Raw genomic sequence first — 16,309 nt, forward strand, 5'->3', positions numbered from 1 at the left:
GAAACCGGAAGTGACCTACGGCGGAACACGGAGTTCAAAGGTTATAGAAGTTAGCTACATCTTAAGCTAGCACTTGAAAAGCGATCTTTAAATATTAGAGAAATGTCATCGGCAGAAGAAAACACTGAGATGATTCTGCCATGTGTGCTTGTCACTAGCACTGACAGTGAATTTAAAGAAGAAGAGCTGATAAAACGTAAGTTTTCGGGGCACAGCCAGTCTGATTTAGCAGGAAAGCTAATGTTAAACAATGCTAACTGAACAGAGCACCTGTCCTGAGCGTTGATAAATAGCCGTTTCTTGATGTTGCCATGTCAGTAATACAGAATTTCTTTGTTTTGAGTGAGACAGAAGTTCGGATGGGATTAGGGTCTAAAAAAAAAACCCCAAATCTGATTTTAAAACAAATCTTAGTATCAAAGACAGATAACCTGGTTTAAAACCAAAATGTACTTTTCAAATTATAAATTCATAAGGAAAAACATCCAAATCAACACGGTTCTATAGCAGAAAGAAACGCCAATTGTTACGTTATGAATTATTACAAATAACTAAAGAAAACATGAGACACAGTCATGGACACCTGTCAGACTGGATAGGATCGAAAAGACATTACTAAGGCTTTTATGGGCTCCAGCAAACCACGAAGAGAAACATGTAGAAAACATAGAACAGCTCTTTCTTTCTTCTAGGAATGACTGTCCTCAAAAAATTACTTAGAGTGGATCAAAGTCTCATCCAGGAGTTCACAAATAAATTCAGAAAAGCAACAAAAGCATTTTGTTGCCTTTGCCCCACATTTTTGTGATCAAGAATTTGAGGATAGTATTGTGTTGACAGAAAGGAAGGGGTGTGTCCTGTTACACCTAGCATACAGTTAACATGGCATTTCAGAAAAAAAGAGCGTCATTGCAACAGTCTAATAGTAGTAGTATTTTGTCATTGTTATGATGGACTGGGGTTGCATTGCTTCTTCAGTACCTGGATGGATCCATGAAATTTGCTCTCGAGCTGAAAAAGCTGTTTGGTTCATGACCCTGATTATGTTGTTCATGCTCCAAATCCCTCCAATGTGGCCCAATTGTAACAAACCTGCTAAGAAGAATGGGCTAAAATTTCTCCACAAACACTTAAAAGACTTATCACCAATTAACTCTAGATAACAGTTGTTAACACCAGAGTTGGCTCGGGTATTTAGTAGGTTTAGAGGACAGTTACTTTTCACATAGGACCAGTTGGCTTTGGATATCTTTTTTTTTCCCCTTAACAAATAAAACTGTTATTTAAAGCTAATTTTTTTATTTATCCAGGTTGCCCTTGTCTGATTTTTGTAAATTGATATTTTACTTAATATTTGAGCTTGAGTTAAAAAAAAATCACCTTAGCTTAATGTTGTCTTTTTGTGATTTTTGAAAAACATTTTTTCTCTTCTCAGAAATACTCAATTCAAAGACTTTGCCTCAGCCAACTAAGCAAGAGGAAACTGTTGTTTGGTATCCTTGGACTATCAATAACAAATATTATATGGCTGATGTGCAGTTGTGTGTTGTACCAAGCACGTATAAAATGTCTGCAGAGATTGCCCAGTCCATGCAGGCTTTCATTGCTTACTTTGACAGCAAAGTGGTATGTGACCTTAAGAACAATATGTACTTTTCATTTGCAAATCTGTTTCAGTTTGCTGTTTCTATGATGCATGTTGGATGTTTGCAGAAGGATGGGCTGGAAAAGCTAAACCCCTGGATTCCTGTGGTGGAAGATCTCAGCCCAGAGGTGCTTATTCTTGTGTGCGACAGAGTCTGTGAAAACGGTTAGTTAAAGTAGTCTGTTAGAATGCATGATGAATAATTACACACATACACTTGATACTGCTTCAGCAAGCAAATTTAATTTAATTCATGCTTTAGGTGTCACTAGGCATGAAGCACAACAGTGGTGTTTGTCCCATGCATTTGAGCTTGTGGAGCTCAATCCACAGGAGCTACCAGATGAGGATGGTGAGTTCTGCATGAAAGAGAAAAGTAAATCTCCTTGACCAAGTCTTCATCTGATTCACTTTTCCTCATCACTTTTGCACATTTCAGATGACTTTCCAGAGTCCACAGGAGTAAAGAGAATTATTCAGGCACTTAATGCTAATGTGTGGTCCAGTGTGGAGATGAAGGATGGTAAATTAATATCAAATCGGTTTAGTTTGATGGAACATGTCCCGTAGATGTTATCGTTTGTGTATGTAGCGTATATGACTCTTTGCATTTTTGTCTAACAGGGCACAATCAGGGTTTTGGCCTAATGAGTAGCTTGGTTGCTTCCAGGCATAACAACCCACGCCACAGCCAAGATCCACCGGTTAGATGACATTTCTGTTGATATAAATTGTAGATTTATAAAAGGCCGTATTTATTACATTCACATATTTGTTTTAAAGAGGTTTTTCCTAGTAAATTTTAAAAGGGACCTGTTTTTAAAGACGCTAATGCCTTTTGTTGGGACAGTCCTCCAGCTTGCCAGCAGAGGGCACACACACCAATGAGGAGGCCAACCACACAGACAACAGTGTAAACTCAGATACACAAGAGGGATCAGTTGTAGGCAAGTGCCATTCTTTTAAACATTTACTTGGCTGATTTATGAATTTATTTTCTATGTTATTACATAAACTGTACATAATCTTGATCCTTACAGATGCAATGACTGATTTAGACATACAGGAACTCGCCAATCTTACTGCTGGGGATGCAGATGCAGACAATTTTGAACGGCTCTTTACTAAATTAAAAGAGATGAAAGGTAATTGGGATATTTAAAGCAAGTTCAGATAAAAGTTACTCTTTCTACTCTATTGTTGCTTAGTGTGGAAGTTAAATATGTTTAGACTTTGTAAACTTTTTTCATACATGAACTTATGTGCATTTGTTCAATTTCACCATGTAGATAAAGCTTCATCATTACCACATGAGCAAAGAAAAGTTCATGCTGAAAAGGTTTGTCATTATATTGCTTTTTTGCTTGAACAACAGTTAAAGATAGTGTCTTGGAAATGTTTTAATAACCCCCCGTTAGAAGTGGGATCAGTATTTTGCGAGGCACTGCATATTGTACTCCAGTGGAAAATTTTGTTGGATCCGTTTACAAGAATAAAGGCTTAGTTCAAAAACGCACATCTGAAAACTGATTTGTTTCTCTTGTTTTCTAGGTGGCAAAAGCCTTTTGGATGGCCATTGGTGGGGAAGAAGATGAAATAGATGGATTATCTTCAGGTGAAGACAGTTAGAATCAGATATCAGTGACTCTGTCTTCGTTCCTCTGATCGCACCATTTTTCCTGGAACCCACATGGGAGTCGATGTGGATGTCCTGGTCACACTTGGAAGATGGATTTGCTTACAGATGGCACTGTAAGAATAGTTGTATGAGAGTTTTAGGGTGAAATGATGTATGAAGAAATACTATTTAGACGGTAAGCCATGAGTGGCCCCAGTCTTTAACCTTCTTCCCCTGGGTTTTTTAATGTACTTTAGCCCTGTGTGGTCCTCAATATGCAGTTGGTATGGAGGTAAAAAAATAAATAACATGGAACATCAGATTCGTAATTTGTAGGTAATGTCAACATGTATTTTTGTTACATATGTGCCTTATCCATGTAAGAGACTTAATGCACGTTCTCAGAAATCAACATAAAACCTTTTTTTCAGTTTCATTGTGACTTTAATGTATTTGTGAACACTAGTTTTCAAGGGTGCATATTGCAATTTGGTTCAACCAAATAAAATATGCAAAAACTGAATAACTTCAGAAAATAAAATGAGTAGTTGAAATAAAGTGCAGTATCGGTGGTATTTCTGCTGTTCAGCATATGGTGTCTTGCAAAAGTAGTCGCATCCCCTGAACCTTTCCACATTGTCACATCCTCAAGCTAATTCATTTAATGAGCGTTCATGTGAGAGACAAACATAAAATGGTATGTAATTGAACATTTTAAATATTTTTTTACTTTTTTGCAGATAAAAATCTGAAAAAAATAGTGCATATTTTTGAAGTCAATCCGCTTTTCTCTGACGGCTCTAAATATTATCACAGCCAGTTGCTTTAATAAGTCATCTTATTAGTAACCAAGTATTTTTAAAAAAAAAAAAGAACAATGAGACCAATAAACACAGCAGACAGAATTAGAAATGAAGCAGCATGGTCACTCTGGATGGGACTGCAAAGACATAGCTAAGGTGTGGACTACTAATGCAGTCCACAAATCTGGTTTTCATGAGAGACTGGCAAGAGAGACATAAGAGTTCCTGTGTGCCACAACCAATGTGGGTGAAAGTACACTGGTTAGATGAGATCATATCTCTACTTTTAGGCCTACATTCTAAATGCTATTTGTGGTGAAAAATTAAGAGTACACATTGTTCTGATAACACCATCCCAGTCAAGTTTCACAGTGGCAGCAACATCATAGTGTTTCACACATCCAACAGGGACATGGAACCTGCCTGCGCCGAGAGAAAAATGGATAGAACTAAACATAATTCCTAAAGAAAACCTGCTAAAGGCTCCAAAAGATGGGAATATGACCATTTGCATCCCATTTGAGTTGAGTTATTCAAGCTAGTAGGGACATACCAGACTTGCTGAAAACACTTCTGAGCCAGTGTGCCATAAAACAAAATTAAAAACCACTGCACCCTGTAGAGTTAAACACAATTGAGGGTTGACTTTGTCTACTCTTTAACCTCCATAATAGTAGCAGATGTTATCAGGAGATAGGTTTGGATTTACAATTACAGATTTTAAAAAACACTGAAGACTTGTCTGTTGCTTTTTAATAAAATTTCACATTTAAAACAATTTGTTTCAGTCATTTGACCAAAAGCAAAAAGGCTACATGTACGTAAGACTTGGCCCAGAAAAGCCACTACAAAAATAAAGGGAACACAGAAGTCTACAAACGACATAATGCACTATAGTACACAGTGTTTAGGCGACTACCATGTTGGCGTTATAGATCACATGGTAACATAGTTCTATGTACTGTAAGTGCAGGATGAACAATGCATCAGAGACAGTGATCAAAGACACATGCCTTATATTATAACATTGTATATATGGTATACAGTGTTTTTGGGCAAGCAATCATAACAATGTTAAAGTGATGAACAGTAAACTGGAAGTACATCATTTACTCACAAGGACAGTGAATCAAAACGTTACCTGTTGGTAAAATAAATCAAAGTAGCATTTCTTGATACAGAAATCTGTTCCAGATGTGTACAACCAGCTCACGCTGGTTAGAAGCACACTTTATGCAACTCAAGTTTGGGGTTATTAAAGTCTTATCAGTCAACCCTACAGCAAAGGTCCATGGTGTGCACTATTTCAAGCTTTTCGCCTACATGAAATTACGAGCTCCAATCGCTTATATACAGTCATATTTAGGAAATGATAAAAATAGATTCCCATGCCAGACAATATGCAAAAATAATTTCTATATCTCTTTCAGAGATGAAAATACTTCATACCTTTTTTTTTACAGAAACAATAGTGCTTTGTTTTCCCTTAGTGTAGACAAAATACCAATTAAATCATAAATTAGATAATTTATATAAATAAATCCCTATTTGGGAAGTAGTGTGTACTTAAAAGACAGATTACATGAAAGCGCAACTGAATACTTTTCAAGTTATTTCATGTATCATTTAATTCCCCTTTCTGTTAAGTGTGTGAGATTGAGTCTCATAAATAATGGACACACAATTAATCTTGATTAAATCACTGAAAAAAACAATTGGCCAAGCTAAACCTGTATCAATCTAAACTTGGGGAACACACATTTTAAATGTCTGTAAAGAATGAATCCATACAATGAATGAAGCAAAATAAAGCATTTTAAATTGATTTAAATCTCTTTTGGACAGGAGAGAGGTCTTTCAGATACAGGTGCATCTAAAATTAGAATATCATTGATATTGCTCTAAGTCATTTTAAGGCATTTATTTCTGTTCATTTTAATAATTGAGTATTGCAACTGAACCACCCCTGAAATTCAGTTTCTATGAATATTTGAATAAGACATGTTTTCTTTTAGGAAAAATATTATGTTAGACCTACACAGTCGTGGTAAAGTTGTTAGTTGTAAACACCAGTACAACTTTCTCCGTTAGGAGTGTTAGCCAAAAGAGGTGCAATGTCATTTACTGGTGTCAATACTCTGTGTTTTAACAAGTCCAACATCAGTGAAGCCATCTACCAGGAAGTTTTAGAAAAACTCATGCTTCCTTCTGCTGACAAGCTTTATGGAGATGCTGATTCCACACCTGCCCATACTGCCAATAATTGCTTTATTGGCAATAGTTTTCCTATGCCTGACAGGATGGCAAACTTACCAGATCTGAACTCCATAGAGAAGCTACAAAGTACTGATCAGAAACAGCCATGCGGACAACCTGAAGCAACCTGTGCATTCTTGACCCCTCAGGAAAATTATGAGCATACATTGATGCAGTAAATAATCCAAAATCAGCTTGTACCAAGTGCATATAATGTACGACATATTGAAATTATTTTCAGATGGCCAACATTTCTGCTTTAAAAATAACTTTTAGTGGTTTTATGCAGTACTAATATTCCAGGAAACTGAATCTTGTGTTTTCATTTGCCGTCAATCATATTCACCAAAAACAACAGAAATAAATACTGGGTACCTATCACTCTGTCTGTAGTGGTGTATCTATAGTTCTTAGATTGACTTACTGAAAATAAAATTTTCATTGATATTCTGATTAAGTGAAGTCCCCCTGCATGAAATGAATGATGCTTCTTGTTTCATCAGACAAAACCTTGACTTTTCCTATGTGACTTGCACTCAGTTGCATATCTGGGACTAGTTTTCCTAAGAGACACTGGAGCAGTGGATGCTGGGAGAGCCCATCTGGGTGAGGACCTTGTCCAGCCATTGTAAAGGACCGTTAAGGTGCAGCTCTATCCAGCAGGGGGTGCTGGTCACCGTCTGACGTCTGTGGAATAGAGATGCACAGACTGTTATTAAAAATGGGTTTGCCTATGTTGTATCACTGCGCTAAATATGAAACGTTCTTGAGAAACAGGTCATGGTCATTTAAATGTGTTGCATTTAAATACATACCTTACTCAGTAGCTTTAAATGAATTAACACAAACATTAAAGGCAACTTTGCAGGCTATTCCTGAAGTCATTCAGGAGATGCTTTTCTCTGTGGTGTTTGGTGGCAGAAACACAACACGCACAAATCCACAGTCAAGTGGAAATCCCCACTGCAGAAGGATTTGGAAATATGTCCACCACACCACCGCATACATTACTTCCCCTCTGTCACAGCTGCACCCTCACCATTATCCAATAGAACTTAAGGAATCTATAAACAATTTTAAAAGGCTGACTGATGTCATCCGCATTAAAAATGTTCTTTGTCACTAGTAAAACTACACAACATTTATCTAATTGAAAAAGTCCAACAACCTCAATCATTCTTGTATACATTGATTATGTGGGACACTTCAATCATTTTGGGACAATATCCTTCTGACCTTAAAAAAAACATACCAGGGTACGGGATTCCGAAAACTTTCCTACTGGTTTCTGATCGTAGTGACATTCTTCAAAAAGGGGATCAGTACCTCCTCAAGATTCTCACAAGGAAATGGCTCAAAGGTGGACTACCAAAGTTGGATAATTGGACAGAAATTTTGGGAGAGATCTACTTCATGGAAAAAAATTATTTTTGCTTGAGGAACAATGGGGTCCCAGTCAAAGCTGTGGGAAAAGTGGGCAGCAAATACAAAAAACAGCAACTCCACACCCTGAAGAACCAATGGCTCTGTTAATAGTCAAATTTACCCCCTGTGATGTTTTTGCATTTAATTTTTTCCTTGTAATGATCAGGGTAATGATCAGTTTTATATTATACTTGTTAAAGATAGAGTACTAAAAAAGAACAATCCAACAACTGGATACAATGTCTCTCCTGCATCACTGATTTACAAATCATCTAAGTATTTGTTTAAAGAATGTTAGGGTATGTGCTCTGAAAAGAGGAAGACAACTTCATTTCTGAAATTAGCTTGTCCAATTGGTATTTCCCTGTCAAACTCGCTGCATCCTGAATACGTTTTTGTATTTCTGACCATCAAAATCATTACCAAATATCTCACTGTATATCTATAAAAAATATTAAATTAAGTATTAGGCAGTTGAAACTACAATCTGAAAGGTAAACAACCATACTTACCTATACTCAGCTCCCCAACCCTTGACAAAGCTCATGCGAATGGTGCACATCCTGGTGAGCTGGTAAACAGCCTCAAAGCCCTGATTGACCGACTGAGCCAGGAGGGCAGCAAATTCTTGGTTGTTAAAAATCTTCAGGTTGCATCCTGGCAAAAATATATTTAAACTTAGCAGAGTATAGATCAAATAAGTGTTGTTTTGATAGAACATTACAGCTCAGGTTATACCTTACTAATTAAACATTTACATTGATTATCTTAAAAAGTAATGTATAAAGCAAGTTTACCAATTTTGGAAAACTTTCTCAACAGATTAAGACATTTACTCTCATTAAAGAAAGGATTTTTCTAAAAAACCCATTCAAAGGTTATGCTACTTCAGTACAAGGAATTATTTAAAGGTTATATACAAATCTTTAACAGCAGTTTTCCTAAGTGTGAAGAACACGGGATTTCACCTCGGATTAGTTTCATTGTTATAAGCATTAGTTTCACACTGACCTGGAGGTATTTTGCACACTGTGGCAGGATGCCACCCATATCGCTGGTTGCAGTTAGGACTTTGAACAAAGATGGCACTGTCACTAAGACACTCTGCAAACACTTCTCCCCCAATGTAATATAACCTCACGCCACGTCCTGGAAAAGGAACAGAAATGATTGCAGCCAAGCAAACAACCAGCAACCTGCAGATTTATCAAAGCATAAATATGAAAAGCAAAGACTGGCTGAAAAAAAAAAAAGTATGCACCTATGTGTCGGCGAGTGAGCTCTACGGCTGAGTTCCGGTTGACGTTGGACAGCAGCCCCAGACAGAAGCGCTCAGAATTCGAGGGGTCAGTGAATCCATCTACTGTGAGGGAGGGCTGGGATGCATGGAAGGTCTCCCCAACACGCTGGTTCAGCTCATAGTAAGAGATGGAGCACCAGAAGGCCGATTCGCAATACATCACAGGCTGTGGGTCTGGATTAGTGGTAAAAAAAATTACAGACATTAGCAGATGCAAGCTCAAGTGACTCCATATACATAATAATCTTATACTATGGACCAGTACAAATAAAAGCATAACTAAGAAATAAAATTATTCTGCTCACCATGCTGGTGAGTTGCAATGTCCACAATCAAAAAAAGAAAAAAAAGTTATAAAAGGCAAATGAAAACCTTTCTATTCTAAGCAGGGAACACTATTGCAATAAAACATGATGTGGTCATGCGCTCTCTGCAGAGCACAAGTATTTTACGTGCCTTGCAAAAACATTAATACCCCTGATCTTTATTTTTTTTATACATTTTATCACATTACACCGACAAACTTTCAATTATTTAATTAGGATTCTACGTGAGAGACCAGCACAAAGTAGAGAAATAAAATACATTCCTTAAACTGATACATTGTTATAATAATTGCATTAATGACACAATTCCAGTTTAGATGAAGGGAATAGTATCAAGTTGTCAAGTATACACTCAAGTCAACTGACTAAATTTAAATCCAATATTTGTAAATATACAAGGTTACTGAATATTAAATCCATTTAAGAAGCTTTAAAGCAACATTTATTATAGCAACAAGTGACATTATAATAAAGGTAGAAAGACATTTGTTTAAATGTCTTTCTTCTATTTAAAAAAATCTACATATTTATTATAAAGAATGAAGACTATCCTAAAACCAAACTGCAAAGCAAAATGCAGCCATGTTTGATTCATTTTACAAAAAGCTCTGGGCAGTAAATTTCAATAATTGTGATATAAACTAGTAATTAATCAATCATGCAGACTTTATATATGGAAGACTTGTCAATAATAGTGCTTTAATGCAACATAAAAACTGAAGGCAATGATAAAAAAGAAATAATAGGTGAATTATGGAAAAGTTAAAAAAAATACAGAAATGTAAGATTAGAGGTAACTCCTGATTTGAAGGTGTTGATGATGATGAGAAAGAGATTAGAGTTATGCATAAAATACTTACGAAGCATAAGCTCTAAAATCCATAATGGTGTTAAAATTCTCAACACAAAAAATACGATTTTTCTTACCAGAATTATTGTTCGTGGGTGAAACAGGGTTGGGTGAAAGGCTGGGTGAACCTGAAACAGAGGGCAGGGTTGGATCATGATTGTGATGAGAGGTTTATAGACTATAAAGGCTCTGGCAGTGCATGTAGTTATGGGGCTCACTTGTTTCCATGTTGTGGTTGAGTTGGTGATCATTTGTCTCACCATCCTCACTCAGATACCCTGGAGGGGGAGTTTCTGCAAAATACAACACGTGTAACATCCAAAACCTATAAACATCACATTTTCAAAAGACAAAATGTTTCTTATGCCCATGGACAGAAACTATAAAAGTTTGTCATACACCAGTAAACATGTTGGAACAGATCACATTTCAATGGAATAAATAATAATAATAAAAAAACGATGCAGTCTTCCAGAGATGTTTTTGCTTACAGTCAAGCTCCTATAATATAGCTTCTCTTTTAAAATATGCAGTAAAAAGAAGTTCAAAAAGTGAAAGGAGCTTCACAGTTTAAAATTTGAAGCACAATGTCTCTCACCAGGAATATAGTTGCTCTGAGGCTCAATGCCAGAAGGGAAATTGGTATTTTCAGGTATTGATGGGCTGTAGTCATCCAGCGGTGGAAACTCAGCAGATATATCTGTGTGGCGTGGGACTAGAACAGGCGGTAAAACTGGAAAAATGGAAAAGATCACTTTAATTCCATTCACGGTTTGCTAAGTGAGTTCAGAAAACTGTACAGCATAGCAATCATTACACTCACTTGGCGTCTCTATCCTCTGGTAGTGGTAGGGGTTGACACACACTTCATCCTTCTTGGTATGAAAGGCAAATTCACAGTGATCTACCGCCCTCAGCTCATGATGAGACTGCAAGTCCGGCCAGCGCCATAGGCGACAGTAGATCACATGAGGTAGACCTTTTCTGTGCGAGACCTGCAGACGTCCATCTAAAGACCTGGAACATACAACCAGAATGCCATGTTAAGTGTTCTGGTAGTTCTGGTGAGAGGCAAAAATATTAGCAAATTACCAACCCTCTGTAGCAAGGATGTTAGTGTTACTACTACAAGGTGCCAGTGGAAAAAACATTAGTCTGTTGTAGGTGTCAGAGTTTATTTATGAATTGCTACACGATGGAATTGGCCTTCAAATAGCTCATATTTTTTAGATCCCATAGCAGGGGTCCTCAATCCTGGTCCTTGGGGCCAAGTATCCTTCATGTTTAGATGCACCTGTGCTCCAGCACAGATTATTAAAATGACTGCATTAGCTCCTCAAACCGTCATCAAATGCTGCAGAAGCAGGTTAACCACACATTCATTTAAGTGTGTCAGCAGGGAACAACTCACATGCAGGTCAGTGAGTCCTAAGGACTATGATTGAGAACCACTTCTATAAAGCATCCATGCTGAACTGGCAGCAAAGGGGGGGGGGCGGCACATTTTTTATGTTAAGTGGGTCACCATGTTATTGCTGATAAGTAAAATAACAAAGAGGGCTACTAGCTTTGTTTGCAATTGGACCTACAAATGTACCTAAAAAGAAACATGACTACTTCAGTACTGAAAGTTACCAAACATAAACTTGAAAAGTAATCGCTTGGAACCCTTTCATTTCAAGAGCTAACTAAAAACTCTTGAAACATAGCCAAATTATTTTGTAAGGCTCATTTTAATCACTCAGTCAATTAAAGAAACAATCAACTGTCTGACAAGCTATTATACAAGAAAGATCAGTTTGCCTTATGGGGAATCCCAAACTCAAACCTCTAATACAACTTTCCCAGAGTGCAAACACTCCAGTCTAAACATCCTCTGTTAGTCAGAGCTCTGCACTGCCAGATTTCTACCCCTGTGTTTTATCACGTATGTGAACTGTTGACATGTTTATATAGCAGTTGATGAACTTGAGCTAACCGCATAACATATTTACACACTCTTCACCAGCTTCAATTGCTTAGACACAAGCAATTGTGTCTAAGCAATTGCTAGGGAAACACTGGGGAAACATGAAGTACTCCTGTCCCATTACAGTATATTTGAAAATGCACCAAATTTGTTATAAATTGTAGGATTAAGTCATGTCTTATAAGAGTCTGTGTAACACGGACTAGCAAAGTCTTCTGACCAAAAAAGTACAATTATAATAATAAATTAGACATTTCATACTACTATTAATTGTTTTAATTTTACATGTTTGTTGAACGAAGCTGAACTGTTGTGTTGGCTAATTATCTGTAAATACAATTGATATTTTGTTAACTAAAGATAGTAACAACAACCTGGGAAGTAATTTTAAACATTATATACACTTTGCAGTTGATAGGACAAAGAGAATCTTAGCTAAAGCACCGCTATGAAGTAAAACCTGATTTAATATTAACTGCTAATGCTAGCTCACGCTAACTAGCAGGCTAGCTCTTCAGCCGTGGGCTAACATTCGCTGTCATCAGTAATAGCTGCTAGTTTGAGCCACTTGGACCAGTTTGCGCCCTGTGATTTTACCTGGGTATGGTTAAGCATTTTGTGTTGATATTCTGTGTTGTGATGGCCTTTTCCAATTCCTCCAACTGTCCCGTCCTCTTCAGCTTCTTTACGAGACTTTTGACAGCCTTTTCGCACCATTTCTCCTCCTGTCCGTTTTGTTCTCCTTTCTTCCAGCCCAGTAGCCTCTTCACAATCGGAGGAGTGAACGGTAATATGGACATATTAAATGTCACTTAATTCAAGTGGTTACGGGGCTCTGATTTAATTTGATAACCTCCAGGGCTGTACAAAGAACAGTTCGCTGTTGCTGTAATCAAGGTTAGGTTGGGTGTAGCTTGTTGGATTAAACCCCCAGAGGCTGGTTGTTCCCTGGAGCTCGGTAACAGCGGTTCGCGTCAAGGTCCAGTCCGTTCAGGTTGACGGTCTGTCGGAGTAAAACAGCAGCAGCCCCCAGTCCAGCCCGATTGTTTGCCTGCCTCCGCCTACCCACCAGTCAGCTGGTCTGCCCTCCACCTGCATCTTCACACATTGCCATAGTGTGCAATGCAATGAAAATAAACAGAATCTGATTTTTTTTTTTTTTTTTTTTTAAAAGAGCTCAAAGAGCAAACTTTAAACTGCGATATCCCCACCACACACCCCACATCAATATGCTACCCCTAAATAAAATCTGTTATATAGCCAGTTGCTTTCAGAAGACACCTATATAGAATATATGAATCTCACTTGAAAGGCTGTCAAAAGTCTCACTATGAATCTCGTATTAATTTGTGTATAAATACGGCTGTTCTGTGAAAGCCTCAGATACCAAGAGACAGGTCAGGGATGAAGTTAGGTGAAGTTTATAAAACAAACACCCTGAGCTGTGTTACTTCAACCCTACCAACAAACTGAAGCTCTCAAACCAGACAAGATCATTAATCAGAAGAGCAGCTCAGAGACCCATTGTAGCCTGTGAGGAGCTGCACAAATCTACAGGTGAGACATCCCTCAAACACCACCCTATGAAACAAGGTGTTGGCATCATCATTCTGTAGGGATAGCAGAGATAGCAAAGCAAAGCAATAGTTGAAAAAATGGAGGAAGAAAATGCATTAGTGGCGTGCCTCCTATAGCAGGTCTACAGCAGTAAACATTTGGACAGATCCACAACGGATCAAATGTGTTAGAATGGCCCAGTCAAAGCTCAGACCTAAATCTAGTTGAGATAATATGGTAAGATTTAAAAATAAATGTTCATTGATGCTCTTCATCCAGTCTGATTGATCTTACGCTATTTGGAAAACAATATATTAAAAACTTGCACTCTACGTGGCCAAAATTGGTAGAAATACCCTAAAAGACTTGCAGCAGAGGAAAAAGTGCTGGCCTCTGTGTTAGTGTTCACACCTCAACACTACAGGTTGAGGTGTGAATGGGTAAATGGGGAAAGCAACAAATAAGAACGTGAATCATTTTGCAATGCTAAGGTTAGAACGCTGTTTAAAAAAACATCTTCTCTTACATTCTCCAATTAATTTAAGATAATTATTTTTAACACATGAAGGCATCTAAGTTAAACATGTTTGGATAATTCAACACCAAGCTCAAGGAAATGGAAAAAGAGATCTGTCATCAATGTAAAGTGATCCAGCCCTCTCTTCCAGTGTGTCTACAAATAGAAAATCCTTTAGAGTGATCCCTTTGATCCTCTCATAAACATGATTTAATTTCCCTTCAGAGGCTTCTTTCCAAAACTGGATGAGGAAGATGACTAAATTCAGGGGTATTTGAGAATTTTATGGTGTTATTGATAGGCTTGCTATTGACTTCAGGCTTTAGTAAACAGCAGTGTGCCATTGCCATTAAAAAGCTGCCTTAGGATCAACCTCTCTTCCTTTTTCTCTATTTATAACCACTGGCAATGACTGCTATCTATTTTAAGCGCATATTTGGCATGGCAGATTACTTCCTTCTTAAATAAATATTAGAGCCATCTTGGCGATGTCGAAGGAAAAGTAATGTTAAAGGATACCTTCTCAACTCCCTGCTGAACAGTCAGGAAGTATCTTTTTGTATTTAAAGGCACACCATATTAAATTGAGTTAGGTTGATAAGTTAGGTTGATAAAATAAATGGAATTATGCACATTTTCTTAATCCAATTATTACTTTCTTTATAAGAAAAGACTTATATTCCATATCTTGTGTCCAACCAACAGGCCAGTTGTTTGCTATGAACTAAAAACCAAATGATCCATAGCTAAAAATTAGAAATGTCCATCCATACTTTTATTCTGTTCAGCTAAAATAAAAGTTAAAAACAATGATCTAGTGATGCTGACAAACAGCAAACACTGAGGCCAGCACCTTTTACTGCTATGGGATAAGAGCTAGGACAGCTGGTATGGGAAGCTTTGTGTGTGAAAGGAACGGAGAGCTGGGCTGTATGTGTCAGACAAGGGGGCAGATGGGGAACTGCGGGGCGGGAGAAGGTCTTAGAGACAGAGAGTGGAATGATTTTGGACAAAAGGCATGGCGTCTGGCCGAATAAGTAATAACTGCAAATTATTTGATTGATAACAATGACACAGGGAAGGACGGCTCACTGAGGAGTGTGGGAAAGAAGGACAACACTTTGGAGGAGCCAAATCTGCTAGGACTCTTTTACACCAGTTTTAGCAGTTTGTGTAAAATGAATTTTGTGCAACTATTTAGAGAAATGTGAATTTTAAATAATAATAAAACTTAAAAAATCAAAAGTCTCAGCTATTTACAGCATAGATGATTCAGCTAAAATTACAGTTTTGCTTCAAAATAGAATCTGTGATGAATGATACCTTACAGCATAATATTTCAGTAAGTTCATATTTACTGCTCACAGATGTATAATTACAGAACAGCTTATTGCAGCATGTTAGAAGCGAGGCTTTTTACCACAGACATGTGCATATCGGATGGCATCCGGCTCCCCCTACAATCTCTGGCGTGTTTCCTTAATCTCTCCTCTTGCTACAAGCTGTTATCTGTTGCTTGCAGCCATCAGTCTCTCAGTGGAAGCTCCAAATCTGGGGCAGTGTGAGGACCTGTCTCCATTCTGACCCAACCCATCCGCTGTCCCCCACTTCTGGCCATTTTTCTTCCTTTGGATTCAGAACTATGGGAAGATGTAATTTTGAACCTTTTCGACAACAGTTATTGTCATTCTATACATTTCAGATCTGTAGATTATTTTTGTCTGATTTTAATGTGTTGATGCCCCTTGAATTTTTTTCACAATTTGTCCCATGGCCTACACAATTTTTTTTAATCTTTTACACTGGAACCTATGATGATAGACCAGCACAAAGAAGAGCATAATTGTGGAATTAGCGTCAAAGGATACACGACTCAAAAAAATTAATAAATAAAAATCTGAAATATGTGGTATGCATTTGTATGGAGTCCCAATCAGCCAACACTGAGAGGCAAGTTATCGTATATTTAGCTCCATTCATCCTGCAATCAACTTCATCAGTCTCCCTGTGTCTACTGAAGAAAGAATCAACACCACGTTACAC

At 37.5% G+C, this 16,309-nt stretch overlaps 2 protein-coding genes across 2 annotated transcripts; one reads left to right on the forward strand and one right to left on the reverse strand.

Annotated features, from left to right (window-relative positions):
- The first annotated feature begins 11 nt into the window (after positions 1 to 11).
- On the forward strand, positions 12 to 4,121 carry aagab (alpha and gamma adaptin binding protein). Its single transcript, XM_028036827.1, has 10 exons — positions 12 to 196; positions 1,436 to 1,626; positions 1,714 to 1,810; positions 1,908 to 1,997; positions 2,085 to 2,168; positions 2,270 to 2,349; positions 2,496 to 2,592; positions 2,686 to 2,790; positions 2,935 to 2,984; positions 3,197 to 4,121. Exons 1-10 carry the CDS (start codon positions 103 to 105, stop codon positions 3,272 to 3,274), a joined length of 966 nt encoding a protein of 321 aa, XP_027892628.1. The 5' UTR covers positions 12 to 102; the 3' UTR covers positions 3,275 to 4,121.
- Positions 4,122 to 4,801: 680 nt separating this feature from the next.
- smad3b (SMAD family member 3b) lies at positions 4,802 to 13,274 on the reverse strand. Its single transcript, XM_028036813.1, has 9 exons — positions 12,790 to 13,274; positions 11,047 to 11,240; positions 10,822 to 10,956; positions 10,442 to 10,516; positions 10,301 to 10,351; positions 9,009 to 9,221; positions 8,759 to 8,896; positions 8,260 to 8,404; positions 4,802 to 7,009 (listed from the first exon to the last, which is right to left on the reverse strand). The coding sequence occupies exons 1-9, from the start codon at positions 12,990 to 12,992 to the stop codon at positions 6,886 to 6,888; spliced, it is 1,278 nt and encodes a 425-aa protein (XP_027892614.1). The 5' UTR covers positions 12,993 to 13,274; the 3' UTR covers positions 4,802 to 6,885.
- Between the last annotated feature and the right edge of the window lie 3,035 nt (positions 13,275 to 16,309).

This window comes from Xiphophorus couchianus, chromosome 2, assembly GCF_001444195.1.
Source record: "Xiphophorus couchianus chromosome 2, X_couchianus-1.0, whole genome shotgun sequence".
Lineage (NCBI taxonomy): Eukaryota > Metazoa > Chordata > Actinopteri > Cyprinodontiformes > Poeciliidae > Xiphophorus > Xiphophorus couchianus.